This window comes from Cricetulus griseus, chromosome 4 (genome assembly GCF_003668045.3).
Source record: "Cricetulus griseus strain 17A/GY chromosome 4, alternate assembly CriGri-PICRH-1.0, whole genome shotgun sequence".
Taxonomy (NCBI): domain Eukaryota; kingdom Metazoa; phylum Chordata; class Mammalia; order Rodentia; family Cricetidae; genus Cricetulus; species Cricetulus griseus.
The window spans coordinates 188573479-188586992 of NC_048597.1; the positions used below are offsets into that span (position 1 = coordinate 188573479).

Here is a 13514-nt window from a genome sequence, read left to right on the forward strand (position 1 = left end):
CCAGAACACAGCATTAACAGGGTGTCTGTTCCCACTGAGGCAGCATATCCCACTCACTCACTCACTGTAAACAGCATCTCATTTCCAACAGAACCCACAAAAGAATGTGCCACCAAGGAGCTGGGCCAGCATGGTCTACAGAGAGAGTTCCAGGATAGCCATGGCTACACAGAGAAATGAGAGAGGGGAGGGGGGAGGGAGGGGGAGGGAGGGAGGGAGGGAGGGAGGGAGGGAGGGAGGGAGGGAGGGAGGGAGGGAGGGAGGGAGGGAGGGAGGGAGGGACAGAATACATAGGTGTTGCTATGTATCTCACAGTCCATGCTCTGAATCAGGAGGGTGAGGAAACAGGACTCAACATGCATCTATTAATTCAGTTAAGGGACACAGTTATCAACAAAAATCATCAAAGATTTTTAATGCTTTTATAAATATGATAAAAACTGGATGCTTTTCCAAGCGGTGGTAGCTCATGACTTTAATCCCAGCACTCAGGAGGCAGAGGCAGGTGGATCTCTGTGAGTTTGAGACCAGCCTGGACTACAGAGCGAGTTTCAGGACAGCCAGTGCTATTACACAGAGAAACTCTGTCTCAAAAACCCAAATTAAAAAAAAATGCTTAACATATATAAAGTATTAGTTTTTAATAGTCCTACTAGCACTAACAATATTGGCAATTTACTATATGATGTATTTATTATAACTGCTTTACAAGAACTAACTATATGGAGAAAACCAAGGTACAAGAAAGAAGCTTAACATCTTGCACAATTGGGGAGTAAAAGGCCAGGATTCACATAGCATTGCAACTGCTCTGCCATGCTACCTCTCACTCTGGAGTCGGTGAGTGAACTTGTTAACAATACAGATGCATATACTACATATATCTATGTATTAAAAGATATCTTTTAAAACCCACACGTTCTGCAAAAAGTTCTCCTTCCATACGTATTCCCTTCTATTACACCCTCACAACTACTTTTCAAAATACATTTTAACTAGAATTTTCCTTTATGCAAAGACAAGGTATGACTCCACAGTCTTTTAAAAAGGAAATTATGTGTATGTGTGTGTGCCTGCCTGAATTTATGTTCGCCATGTGCATACATATGCTGCAGGAGCCACAAGAGGGCATCAGGTCTCCTGGAGCTGGAGGTACCGGCAGTTGTGAGCCACCCCATAAAGGTGCTAGGAACAGAACCTGGGTCCCTAGAAGAGTAGCAATCACTACCATTGAGTCTCATCTTCAGTCTTTTTTTTTTTCCCCTTAGAGATGTATTCATTTTATGTAAGGTTGGCCTGTATGTATGTAATCTGTATTCTATGCATGCTTGATGCCCGTGGGGATTAGGACAGGGAACCAGATTCCCGGAACTGGGGTTACAGATGCCTGTGAGCCACCATGTGGGTACTAAGCATTGAACCTGGGTCCTCTGCAAGAGAAAAGGTGCTCTTAGCCAATGAGCCATCCTCCAGCCCCGTCCTATTATTTGAAGCAGAAAACTGGCATCTACCATACACGGGCCACACTGCTTTCCTCAGCAGATTTTGTTTCCTTTTTCACCTGGCACATACTTTATTTTTAAAACATCTGCACAGTATCTCACTACTTACACACACCTTAATTTTTTAAAAATAATTTCCTATTAATAAGCAGCATCTCATCTTTCAACTTTCCTTCCTGACAAGTTAAGTTTCATGATGGGCTGTCCTCACTGTCCTCTAGGACGAGGGAACTACCTCATGCCATTAGTGCTATCCCTGCCTTCAAGCAGTGTCAGAGTGAGAAAGCTAACGAGACCTCAAGAAGTAGGTAATGCTTCTGGCAGTCGCTCCTATTTCCACAGTGCAGAACAGCAGGGCAGAAGTTACACTCCCTCTAAGTCAGAATGGAAGCCTACTGTATTTTTAGGATTCTATTTCAAGGGACTGAATGGGTGGCTATTTTGAGAAATTCACATTTTTTAATGTGAATTTTTAAAACTGTTTTAAATAATACTCTTTTTAAACCACTTTGATTTGCCCCCATTTTCATTACCAAATCATCTGGAAAACAAAATGAAAAATACTTACACCAAACAAATGACAATATACTGTAAAATCATTTAAAAAAAATCTACAAACATTTACAGTGGCAATGATTGAAAAAAATTTTCGCTCGTGACAAGTATTCTACTAGTAAACTATGACCCCAGACCCCAAACTTCAAAAATCAAATTATTTTTTGCTTTTGAAACAGTTTTTTTATAACAATCCCCAGACTTCAGAAAAATAATATTTAATATGACAACAGTTTTCTGAAAGGTTTTTTTCTTCTATCACACCACAGCTAAGCAGCCTAGTGCTAGGCTTAGTCAGCCATGGCCCCAGGGCTTGCTTAGTTCAAGTCCACTGAAATCAAGGTCACTGGCTCCAAGGACAGCACATACAAAATCAGACCCACATGTTCTAGCTCGGTCTGCCAGAGAACCCAAAGCCTGCCAACTCGTTCTATTTCTACCACCAAATTATCATAATTACATGTTTGCTGATAAGAACTATTCAATGACCCAGGGCTGTGCTGGGAACTACGCTAGCTCATCAGACATTTCTGCTATTCTAGGCAGGCTATGCACTGAGGAGAAATTTTGATTAAAGGAGCAAGGGGTACACTTACACTAACTTCTTTTTTTATAGCATTAATTTCATGGCAAGTAATACAAACGTTTCACGGAGAACTTACATAAGGCCAAGACAAAGTAGCACACTGTCCCATGCTGAGCCGCAGGTTTCCCAAGTCCTTGGCATGCCCTGCTAGTTACCTGGGGTCTCAGCCCCTGTAGCCTTCACCCCCACTCTGTGGCTCCTGAACACAGTAAAGACTGGACACACATAACTGCCGGCTGGCCAGGGGCAAGTGATGGGACTAGTGACCTCAGGGCAATTCACCAATTATTAAATTCCCTTTCTGAAGTGTACAGTTCTCTGCTTTTAGCACATTTATTCACAAGCTATGCAAACATTATTACCAATTCCAGAAAATATTTATCCTCTCCAAAAGAATCAAAGTCCTTCTTGTATGGACATGTTTTTAATTCTTTAGAGTACATATAACTACAGGGATTCATTAAAATTCAATCCTTACTTTTCAAGCTTGTTCTACCCTTCAGCCTCTAACAACTACTAGCTTCTTTTCTTACAGACTTGACCATACTCGTTATTCTGTATAAACGGAGCCAGACGGTATGTGACCTTTGGGGTCTGACTGTTTTTTTTTTTTTTTTTTTTTTGTTTTTAACTTAAAATTTTTTCAAGGTTCATCATGTTGCAGCATGCAACAGTACTTCATTTCTTTTGTAATACTTTACTGATGGGTGTACATTTTAATTATCATGGATCCAAGTTTGAATGGTTTCTACTTTGGGGGGCATTATGAAGAATGCTGTTATGAACTCACCAACAAATGTTTGTATGGACACGTCTTTAATTCTTTAATACAAGTAGAATAGCTGGGCTATGTGGGAATTATGCTCAACTGAGACAGCGCCTGTTCACACCACACTGCTGCAACAGTGCTGCACTGCTGGACTTCCCCACTAGCAGCAGGGAAAGGTTTCAACTTCTCTAAGTCTCTCATGGCGCTTGCTACCATGTACCTTTTGGACAATCATCCTAGCAGGCGTCAGGTGCAAACGGCACAGAAAGACTCGGGACCTAAAACACTAAGACCACGGGAAGGAGGAAGAAGCAGAATGTGCTTACTGTGAGAAGTGTGCAATTTAAAAACCGCGTATCTGCAAGGAAGACTCTGCAGCTAACTCAGCCATGCACAGCAATACATTAGTTTACTTATCACCATTTCTGCAGAAGACGCTAGCGGCACCCCAGGTGCCTGGTGCCAGCCTTGGGAGAGTGGGGGCTGTGGTGAGAGTGCACGTACTTGGGGAGCACTGGACTCACTCGATGCAGCTGCCAGCGACACCTCACCCCACTCCCTACTCCCCTTGATGCACGTTAAGTCCATTCCCCACTGCCTTCCATTGCACAGGAGTTAACACAGCTGCTCCCACTACCCACCGGAATTAGCTTTAAGCTTTCTGGCAACAAAGGCAGAGAAGCAAAGTGATGTCAGAACTGTTACTAAAATGAGAACAGCTTCCCATTCTTTTGGCAGATATTTTTTCCCTAAAAATAACCCCCTTTATCCTTCATAGCTCCTTAGATCACAAAAATTAACAGGTATTAATAGACAATACTTATTCTTCATTACAAAGTTTTACGGCAACAGAAGCTGTACTTTCCATAGTTACTTCTTCAAAGCCACTTATTATAGCAGCTGAGTCAAGGGCATTGCATAGGGACAGGCTACAAGGTTCTGGCAGAGATTCCCGGAACTCATCGTCCAGAACCTATGATGTCTCACTGTGCTGAAGGTGTGGATCCTGTGTGCTCTGTTGTGTGTATTCACCTAGCAGGGGAAGAGGTCTTTTCTGTACAGACACAGAACTGAAGTGATTACAGTATAGGGAGTAAGTGGCAGGTCAGGGAACCCTCAGGTCTGGAATCTACTTCACCTCTTCCTGTCATTACAGAAGGTGTGGCCAAAAAGGAAGGCTTTCAACCTTTACTGAAGAACAGACTTCAGCCAGTTTGGAAAGACAGGGTACTGGGCAGATTCTAAAAAATATCTGTATGAAAGGCTTTGGAGTTTTCTGCTTGGTTTATACATGGATCTGCACCACAGTAAAATGTGCACAGTGCATGTGGATATAAGTGTTAACGAATGGTCTGAAACTGAAGTCCCCAAGCTTAGCTAGAAAAATGTTTGTGGTGGGTTTTTCAAAAGCAGAGCTAACTGAAACAAAGATCAGCAGAGACCACCACCCAAGTACTGGTTCTCACTTCCCAGAGTGATCTTGGAAGAACTCAGCGGAACCCACTGGAAGCCCAGAAAACCAAAGTCTGAGAATCCCTGGTATAGACCTTAGATGACCCCCTAATAGTATACAACAAAAGGGTGTTCTCCATATACCTACATTACACCTTCATATACTGCTCATATTAAAATTTTCATTAAATTTTATAGGAGTTGGATGAAAATTATACATGCATATGTATGTGTGCATATATATATGAGTGTGTGTGTGTGTGTGTGTGTGTGTGTGTGTGTGTGTGTGTGTATATTCACACACACACGGTTAAGACAGGTCTTACTTTGTAGCTCTGGATGTCATGAGACTCACTATGTAGACCAAGCTGGACTGGAGCTCATAACGTTCCCCTGCCTCAGGAATTAAAGGTATGCACCACTCCACTCAGCTTAAATATTTTCATTAAAAATAAGAAACTCTACACCACCACCCTCGTCTGCTCCTAAGGGAATTGGGCTGACAATACTTTATTATCTCTATGCACATACAGCACAGGTAATACTTAATCATTTCAAACATGCTGCTTTACATTTGGCGACAAAACACCAGGCTAGACACTGCGTTGGTTTCCTGGCTACAAGATAAAAAGGACACTCTGTAAAGGCAGATGCATTTGTTAAGTGACCATCCCAGTTTTTGCCTTTTCTTCTCATTATGGAAAGGTCTTTGTTAAGGTTCTATTGATAACCCTGCTATCGTCCCTGATTGCTTTCTATTGAAAGAGTTTGAACAAGGCATCTCTTAGCTATTCTTATTTCTTCTCTGGGGAACTCTCTGTTTAGATCCATAGCCCACTGTTTAACTGGACCATTTTCTTGACTCTTTGCTTTGAGTTCTTCCTGTAGTCTGGATATTGATCTATCAGTTGTATTGATAGCAAAGGTTCTCTCCCGCTTTGGGAGTTTCATCGTCACTCAGCTAACTCTTCCCTTTGCTGTACAAGGGACTCTTTAGTTTCATGAGGTATCATTTGTCCAGTGTTGGCCTAAATTCCCAAGCAAATAGAGTCCATAATTCAGTTCCCAGAATCTGTACCAAGCAGTTCTAGGGAGCCTGACAACTTCTTTTCGTCTCCATGAATACTCACAAGCACATGAATACTCACAACCACAATGTCAAAGCACACGCGCGCGCGCACACACACACACACACACACACACACACACACACACACACACACTTACTTTAAAAATAAAAATTTTGCCAAGCAACAATGGTGCACACCTTTAATCCCAGCACTTGGGAGGCAGAGCTAGCCTGGTCTACAAAGTGAGTGCCAGGGCAGGCTCCAAAGCTACACAGGAAAACCTAGTCTTGAAAAACCAAAAATATCAAACAAATTAGATTGCTAACAAATAAAAAATAGCAGTACAGTTTACAAGCACTAAAATCCAGGGACAACTGGGCACTGGAGAAATGACTCAGAGGGCAGGTGCACACGTGCTAAGCAGGCATGAGAATCTGAGTCCCAGAATCTATGTAAAGAGCTGGGTGTGGTCAAACGCATGCCAGGAACTCCAGCACTATGAGAGGTGGAGATGGGAACCACCAGGGACCACTGGACTTGAACCCAGCTCCAGGCTCCCTGAGAAACCCTGACAAAGTGATACCCCTAGCCTCCACTGTCCTCTGGCCTCCTCACACATGCAAATGTGTACACAGAAGCATATAGACAGACAGTAAATAAAAAAGACAGGAGCAACTGGACACACAAATGGAAGGTTGGCATTCATCTTTCTTGATAGTGATACCGAAAACTGAGTGAACTGTATGTGCCCTTTGTATCAAAGCTGTAAAGGCAGAGGATGCAGCTGGTAAGCTTCCTCTCATCCCTGGAACTCACAGACTTCTGTAAAAACTTACTTCCCAATATTTTCCGGCAGAGACTGCAGTGAGATGTCATTTACAGAAAGACACGTTAAGTTCTGCAGTTCAGGAAAGCTCTCTGGCAACCTACAACAACAACAACAACAACAATGTTAATTTTAAAAAGTAAAGCAGTGTACAAGTATAAACATAGACTTCATCCGTGTGGTGGCTGCAAAAGCCTCCTGCAATTACCTTGTATTATGGAATACCTGCCTTATCTTCCCATATATACTATACCTGTAAGCAAAAACAAAAGGCTTTGTACACCCAAGGGAAGTGCAGGCCATGTAGATACTTACTGACAGAGTGATGCAACTGCAATCACAGAAATGGTAGATGTGCATGGCCTGACAGAGAGAAGGTGCTGTGAAGTGCTGGGTGTTCTATGAGAAAGAAAGATGCTGCCACTGGAGCCAAAACCCCTGAGGATATGGCTGAGTGTGACATCGCACACCTTTAATCCCAGAGTTCACAGGCAGAGGCAGGTAGATCTCTGTGAGTTCCAGGCCAGCCATGGCTGCGCAATGAGACCACATCTTAAACAAACAAACAAACAAAAAAGAACAAATCTTAAGGGAAAAAACCCAAATGAAAACCTGCTGAGAATGAAAACACTGCACTGATTGGAAGAAAATGCAGAGCAAATTTAGCTAGCCCACAGAGGTTAAGCCACAGGACAGCTGCTCAATGGTCCTCCCCCTTGTAGTGCCAATGCCCAGAGCTAGGGATTACTCTACACTGATGGGTTGTTAGCCAAATGGTAACTTCTCTGTTAATTCAAGATGTCACTCATTCAAGATATTTTATCTTTCACTATGCAGTCTACGCAAAAGACTTTAATATGTCTGAAACTCGAGAAAATTGTAAGGAGTTGATACAAAATCATTATTTAAAATTTACAAAGAAATTCTAATTTCAATATTCCCCTACAGTTGCCCATATTTAGAGGGAAAATCATGACTAAAGATGAATCTCATCACACCTAAAATAAAATGCATCTCTCTCTTCCTCTTTCTCCCTCCCCCCTTTCTTCCCTCCCTCCTTCCCCTCCCAACATGAGCAGAACTCCGGCTTTAGCAGTGAGCTCTTCATCACTGTACTTCTCTTTTGCTAGGCTTGTTTGTCTTTAAACAATAGAAATCCTGTATTAATGTTTGCCATTTAATATAGGCTAATTTCATAATTCAGAGCCAAATCCAGAGACCCAAGAACAGGGTATTAACAGGAATGTTTTATTATGTTATAGGGAATAGCTTTCTGAAGTTTGTTATTTATAATTCAAAAGACAGAACTTATTTGGTCTGTCTTGAGTTTTTCCAGATATATATATTCCTTTATAGTCCTAACAATACCTGAAATGTTATAAACCAAGTAAGATGCTTTATCTGGCTGGCCTGTCTTTCTGCCTGCTGCTAGCAGTAAGAGCAGCATGTAAGAGAGTACAGCATGCTGAGGAAGGAGGAGCCAAGTGAGGAGCTTCCACCTCTCTCTGCACTAGCTGCACCATCTACAAGTCTGTTCATCTAGCTGAGGTATGGTTTCCCTAGCCATAAGCTAAGTGGGTCAAGCCAAGCAATTACCAAGTCCCCTTCAGCTCACAGACATCTTAATTGTTAACATCAGGACACTGCCAAACTGAGATGGCTTTTCTCTAAGAATCCTGCCACAGATGAGGCCAGGATAAAAACAGGAATGAAAGCCTCTCGTAAGCTGAGCGTGTGCTAGCTGAGAGCCTTCAGATAACTGTGGAGTCAACTGTTAGCAGCCATTAGGAAGAGAGAAGTAGAAAAGCAGAAGGCCATTGAAGTGACTGAGTGGTTAAGTCTCAGCTGCACCACACAGAGCATCCCCCCTGCCTGTCGAGCCATAGACGCTGCCTTGCGGCTAAGTTGGCTCAGTTCGCTGGGTTCAGTTAACAGTTAGGCTGGAGATAGGATAATAAGAGAGAAATGCAAGTCACTTCCCCATATCCATGGGGGAGTCTTTATCACAGGGACAGCTTACCTGGAAACGTCAAGTGCTATGAAAACACAGTGCAGAGAGGGTGCTGGAAAAGACCAGAGGGGGGCTAGGGAGGAAGGGGAAAGGCTTTCTGAAGATGCAGGGTGTTCCTCCTACAGTCTGAAAGGAGGGGAAAGGATCAGAACTGTCAGGGAGGGGGAGCTGGGAAACAAACTAAAGTGTCTCATTAGTGGTCAGAGACTGTCAGAGGTAGCCTAGGGCAATCAGGGAAGAGGCTGGCTGAGCACAAAGGGGCTGAGGAGGCTCTCAAAGCCATGGGGGAGCACAAACTTATGGGGAGTGGGAACTAAAGCGGTTCTGAGAGAATTGTGTGATGGTAACTCGGATAGGACAGAGGATATAGCCTGAGGACAGTAACGAGTTAAGAAAGGTATGAGGTTTATGCAACATAACAGATTATTATTTTTCAGTCATAAATGATAAGAGTATCAGTCACTAAAAATCCAAAAGAGAAAAACCAGAAGCACCATAAGAATATTTAATTCTTGGAAATGAGATGTGGGTAAAGCAAAATTAAACAGGGAATTGCTCCATACTCAGGGGTGCTCAATTTTGAAACCAGTGAGATTAATCCAGTTCAATTTCAAAGGGAACAGCTATGTGCAGAGCCTTTAGAAGTCTGACAAATGGACTCACTGGCCCAGAAAAACCTCTAGAATACACACCCAGGAGTTGTTTCTGCATTGCCATATGGGCACCAATTCATTTACCCTGGCAACACAGGCACCTAGATGCAGGTGTCAGTGGACTCCCAACTCAGCTAGGCCACCAGGAAAGTCAATGCAACGCCCCTCAGCCACACCCAGATAGTGTTCTGTGAAACACCAGGCAGGGCGGAGCTGCACTAATGGGACAGGTGGCCATACCCAGAATGATAAACCTAAGGAAATCCCCTTACTGTAAGAGTAAGGAAATAATAGTGTTGGAAGTTTTTTTGTAGCTGGGTGGTGATGGCACATGGCTTTAATCCTAGTACTTGGTAGTCAGTGGCAGGTGGATTTCTGTGAGTTTATAGCCAGCACAGCCTACAAAAGCCAAGTTCCGGGACAGCCAGGATTGTTACACAGAGAAACACTGTCTCCAAACAGTGCCCACCTCAAAAAGCTTGTTGTATATGTGAGTATGTGCTTTTGTATAGAAAGCTGATATTACAAATGTTTCATTACTGGAGTGTAAAAAGTAAGTTGAATAAGACATCTCTGGCTGAGTATGTAACTCAGTAGGAGAGCACATGCCTAGTAACCATGAAGCCCCAAGGTCAATGAAAGAAATGGGTAAATAAATACATAGGAATCTCTCTGGCCTCGGTCTGATCACGTAAGACAGGAGATGAATTGGGAATTTACTTTTATTTTATTTTTACATTTATTTAGTGGCACTAACATACATGTGCACTCATGCCCACACCACAGTGCACATACATGTGGCATGGTACATATGTGGAGGTCAGAGGACAGCCCGAAGAAGTTGGTTCTCATCTATTATGTGGGTTCCGGGAAATGAATTCTCATGGTCAGATTTGCTGCCAAGTGCCTTTACCTGCTGAGCCTTCTCGCCGACCCAACTGAGAATTGTTTTAAGCTTCATGATGCTCAGAGATGTACTCTTTAATTCTTGCTTTACATGGTCCTCAGGGACCCCCTGCCCTCCTTTCCCACGATCCCATCAATACACATGTGCCCTTTTCCAGTGTTTATTGATGAACACACTAAAGTCAACCCTGTTGGGCAGAGACAGTGCCCCATCTAGGTACCTCCAGGATGCAGCAGTTGGCTGTATCCTTTGCTTGGCTACCAAGCATGCTACCCCGAGCACTGCAACTAGAAAGGTGAAGTGTGACAGTTACCTGGTGAGGGGGTTTCCACTGAAGTCAGCTACCTGCAGGGCTTTACAGAAGGAGATGCTTTCTGGAATTTCAGGAATATCTAGAGAAGCAAAGAAAATTCAGCAGCATTGTTAACATTTGCATTGTGTTTAGCACTGAATACAATCACAAGAGAAAATCCAGACACTGTTAACCTCATTCAAATGTGGCCCCAACTTGTTACAACTATTTTCCTACATTTCGTCAGAAAATATGTTCTTTAGGGAAGCACATTAAAACAAACAAACAACAACAACAAAAAAACCGTCTGGGCCCAGTGAGCACCAGTTCCGGGTTTAATAATTTAGCTCACACAACTGAAGAGGTGCCAATGGTTTATTTGGCTGGTTGACTGAAGTGTGAGCCAAAAGATGGGCCAGTGTGAATAAGCTGCAGAGGTATGATATGCCTTGGCTTGGTGTGGATGAAGTGAATCCAAGGCTCAGGGACACTGGCAGGCTGGAGAGGATTTGCTATGTGAAACCTAACCCCCCCCCCAATGGGCGTGGACAGGCCCTTCATTCAAACTGCAACAAACAGGCTTGTGAGAGGGGAGCCAGCACAACCAAGGAGCTGTCACTGCTTCTCTCTGTATGCCACACCTGACAGTACAAGTCATGGCTGCTCAACTGGACAACTTAAATACAACGGGTCACACTGAATCCCAGGGCAGCAAGGGTCAAGAGGCAGTACTGCACCACCAGATGCAAGGTGAGCTCACTTGTTATAAAGGACAACATAGGCAAAACACTGTTCATAATGTTCTGATTATGTAGACCTTTGGCACTGGGTAATTAACTGTGATGTTCCCAGAAGTGAAACCAATAGAAAGGCTAAGCTCCTGCTTGAGCTATATAAGTAGGAAAAAAAAAAAAGTACAATAAATGAATGGCTGTCTTGAGTCACAGCAACAGACATTCAGGGGCACCTCAACTGATTTCCAGACTTTAGCTAGTTTATAGGCCCAGGACCCCTTGAATGAAAGGGAGGCTGTCCTCATTTGAGGAAGGACCCAGATGCAATAGTGGGAAGGTTTACTACTGTTTCTTCATCTTTCACTCCCATTCTTCCCTAAGGGAACCTATAGCCTTTTATACTAGGGGAAAGGAAATAATCAGACCTTTCAGAGCCTATTAGACAGTGGCACAACTGACACTGATTCTGGGAGCCCCTGAAAGTACTGTGGCCTTCCAGTTAAGATAAGAACTCACAGAGGCAGGTGACAGGATGATCACAAACTTAATCAAGCTGTGACTTCAACAGCAGCTGCTGTAACAGATGATACAGTGACATGAGCAACTATTGATCTCAATACCTGTCCTTAAGGACCATGAGAAACAATTCTTTTACTCTTCTACTTCAAGGGTATTATTAATTCTCTAGCCCTGTGATCATGTGTCTTTTTCACATGATATCAGATCAGTCCAATTATATTGATGACATCAAGCTGATTGGGCCAAGTGAGCAGGAGGGAACAACCACTCTGAATCTGATGGTAAAGAATATGTGCATCCAAGGATAGAAACCAAATCCAACCAAAATTCCAGGGCCTTCTACCTCAGAGATATTTCTAGAAGCCCAGTGGTGTGGGTTATGCAAAGATACCCCTTCTGAAGGGAAGGATAAGTTGCTGTTCCTATCCTACCACCAAGAAAGTAGCACAATGCTGAGTGGGTCTCCTGGATTCTGGAGCCAGCACACTCCTCACTCTGTGGTGTTACTCTGGCCCATATGCCAACTGACTTAGAAGGTTGCTAGTTTTAAGTGTAGCCCAGAACAGAAGGCAGCTCTTCAACAGGTCCCCACTGCTGTGCAGGCTCTTCTGCTTCTTCGGCTCTATGATCCAGCAGATCCAACGGTAACTGAGGTGTCAGTAGCAGACAGAGATTGTTTGGGCACCCTTGATGACCCCCATAGTGAACCTATGCAGGAACCACCCAGAAGTGGACAGCTACAGCCTTATAACTCTTTTCTGGGACAACTCTGAAGGACAGAGGTGAAGGGAAATCCTCCCAGTAGGCAAGTGCACATGCATAGTGCACATGCTTGTATTTCTGCTTGGAGGGAGAATACTCGATGTGCACACAAGCAGTGATTTGATTTGTGAGCTGTAGCCAAGTAGCTGAATTGTGGGAAACTAGAAAGATGCAGGATTAGAAAACTGATGAGAGAGACAGCTAAGAAACAAATATGTGGATAAATCTCTCCAACTATGCAACGGACGTGAAGATACTCGTGTCCCATGTAAATCCTGAGCAAGTTACCTCAGCAGAGGAAACAATGACAAGTAGATAGGATGACCCATTCTATGGACAGCAGTCAACCTCTTTCCATGACTATCCCTGTCATTGCCCAATGGCCACCTGGACAAAATGGCTACAGTGACAGGGATGGAAGCCATACATGGCTTTAACAATGTATACTTCCACTTACAAAGGTGGATTTGCTACTGAATGCCAAATGTCAGCTACAGAGAATACCAAGTCCTCAATAAGCACCATTCCTGGGGTGATGTGCCAAGGGATCTGGTAGCAAGCAGGCTCTGTCCTTACCGGGAAGATAACAGATACTTTTAGGTATGGGTTTGCCTTCCTGAGTGGAGTTCTGCCAAAATGACCACCCATGAACTTACATAATGCCTTATCACAGTCACAGTATTGCTTCTGACCAAGGACTCACTTCATAGCCAGAGAAGTGAGACAGTGGCTTATGTATCCTGTCAAGTTGGCTTGACAAAATGGTGGAATGGCCTTTTAAAGACACAGTCACAATGCCAATTAGGTAGCAATAGACTGGAGGCCTAGGGCAGGGTTCTCCAGAAGGCTACATTAGTAGTCATTGCATGGTATTAT

The 13514-nt window shown here is 43.4% G+C and overlaps 1 protein-coding gene across 3 annotated transcripts in view; it reads right to left on the bottom strand.

The window, feature by feature from the left end:
• Positions 1–13514, bottom strand: part of Lrrc1 (leucine rich repeat containing 1) — a 119807-nt gene that overhangs the window by 36797 nt on the left and 69496 nt on the right. For all 3 annotated transcript variants that reach the window (XM_027411113.2, XM_027411112.2, XM_027411114.2), the window contains exons 3-4: positions 10645–10723; positions 6771–6860 (exon numbers count right to left, since the gene is read on the bottom strand). In XM_027411113.2, the coding sequence (XP_027266914.1) occupies positions 6771–6860; positions 10645–10723 (169 nt within the window). The remainder of the gene's footprint in view (positions 1–6770; positions 6861–10644; positions 10724–13514) is intronic.